Below are 2,013 nucleotides of genomic sequence, written 5' to 3'. Positions count from 1 at the left end.
CTCCCAAGTAGCTGGGACTACAGGCACCCGCCACCGCGCCTGGCTAATTTTTTTGTATTTTTAGTAGAGACGGGATTTCACCATGTTAGCCAGGATGGTCTCGATCTCCTGACCTCGTGATCTGCCCGCCTTGGCCTCCCAAAGTGCTGGGAATACAGGTGTGAGCCACTGTGCCCGGCCGAAGCACCTTTTTTTATAGGTGTCTTTGTTTTTTTTCTTTTATTTTTTTTTTTATTTTTGAGATAGAGTTTTGCTCTTGTTGCCCAGGCTGGTGTGCAATGGCATGATCTTGGCTCACTGCAACTTCCACCTCCCAGTTTCAAGCGATTATCCTGCCTCAGCCTCCCCAGTAAATGGGATTACAGGCATGCGCCACCACGCCTGGCTAATTTTGTATTTTTAGTAGAGATGGGGTTTCTCCATGTTAGTCAGGCTGGTCTCGAACTCCTGACCTCAAGTGATCCGCCAGCCTCGGCTTCTCAAAGTGCTGGGATTACAGGCATGAGCCACCTCGCCTGGCCTGTTTCTTTCTTTTTAAGGGATGGAGTCTCTCTGTGTTGCCCAGGCTGGCCTCAAACTCCTGGGCTCAAGCAATCCTCGCACTTTAGCCTCCCGAACAGCCGGTCCGGTCTGCCCTCCCTTGTTTCTATACGGTCTCTCCCTAAGTGACTTCCATGGTAATTAAAATATCATTCACATCTGTTGGAGATCTTGGGGCTAAAGTAGATGTAAAAAACTATACAGGCCCGTGTGGTGGCTCACGCCTGTGATCTCAAGCACTTTGGGAGGTCAAGATGGGTGGATCACTGAAGCCCTGGAGTTCAAGACCAGCCTGGGCAACATGCCAAAACCCTGTCTCTGCAAAAGTACAAAAAATTAGCCAAGTGTGGTGGCAGGCACCTGTGGTTCCAGCTACTCAAGAGGCTGAGTTGAGAGGATTGATTGAGCCCAGGAGATTGAGGCTGCAGAGAGCCACTGCACTCCAGCCTGGGTGACAGAGTGAGACCCTGACTCAAAAAACAAAACTATATAAACAAAAAACGAGGTGATTATTAATTCTAGGTAAATCAGAAGGCTGATTTACATGGCTTAACTCTAGCTAATATTTAGCCAACTGTTACATATTTAACTGTAGCTAATATCTACATAGTGATATCGTAGATTCTGAATATTGATTTAACCCAAAATTAGAATATTGCTTACTGGATTAAGAGACTACAAGAAAGAAGACATTAAATTTATATGTATATGGATTTGGGGAAAGTAAGAGAGCTAAATTCTAATTTCTTATTAGGAAGTCTGCAGATAAATAGCAAACATGGAAAAATCAAGAAATTGTATAATCTCATTATTTAGAAATACAGAGATAAATATAGAAGAAACAGTTACAAAGAGTTGAAAGTGGCTACCTTTGGACCTGAAACTCAGAGGTGGTGGATCATGAGGGGCGAGGGAGGGGATTGTTGTTTTTCATTGTGAACCTTTTTTTTTTTTTTAAACTCTGTATGAGTATTAAATGGATATAAACAACAACAACAAAATAGATCCCATAAATATGCTGCTGACTCCTAAACATGTATCTCCAATTGTGTATTTCCCCTGTGGTCCAGGTTTGTGTATCTGACTTTCTCATTAGCCATCAGCATCTCCAGTTGGATGTCTGCAAACTTAACGTGTCCAACACAGAGCCCTCTCCCAACTCAAATTCAACCTTCTCCCCACCCCATCTTGGGAAGTAGCATCGCTATTCAACAGGTTGCTCAGGCCAGAAAGCTGGCATCATCCTTGACTCCTGTTTCCTTCACCCCACCTCCACCCAGATAAGCCATCAGCAAGTCCTGTTGGGTCTGTCTCTAAAATAATAATCTGGCCGGGTGCAGTGGCTCACACCTGTAATCTCAGCTACTTGGGAGGCTGAAACAGAAGAATCACTCGAACCCGGGAGGCAGAGGTTGAGGTGAGCCAAGATCGCACCACTGCACTCCAGCCTGGGTGACAGAGTGAGACTCTGTC

General features: G+C 45.1%; 1 protein-coding gene across 1 annotated transcript in view; it reads left to right on the top strand.

The window, feature by feature from the left end:
- TMEM192 (transmembrane protein 192) overlaps positions 1-1,810 on the top strand; it is a gene marked incomplete at its 3' end in the record, with an annotated part of 31,139 nt that extends 29,329 nt beyond the window's left edge. Inside the window, exon 6 of the mRNA XM_017873943.1 lies at positions 1,611-1,810. Within this exon, the coding sequence (XP_017729432.1) occupies positions 1,611-1,810 (200 nt within the window). The remainder of the gene's footprint in view (positions 1-1,610) is intronic.
- Positions 1,811-2,013: the final 203 nt, after the last annotated feature.

The sequence above is a fragment of the Rhinopithecus bieti genome, unplaced genomic scaffold (genome assembly GCF_001698545.2).
Source record: "Rhinopithecus bieti isolate Rb0 unplaced genomic scaffold, ASM169854v2 scaffold_5260, whole genome shotgun sequence".
Classification (NCBI taxonomy): Eukaryota; Metazoa; Chordata; class Mammalia; order Primates; family Cercopithecidae; genus Rhinopithecus; species Rhinopithecus bieti.
Note: the sequence above shows the minus strand (reverse complement) of the source record. Positions and strands in the feature narration are given on the sequence as shown.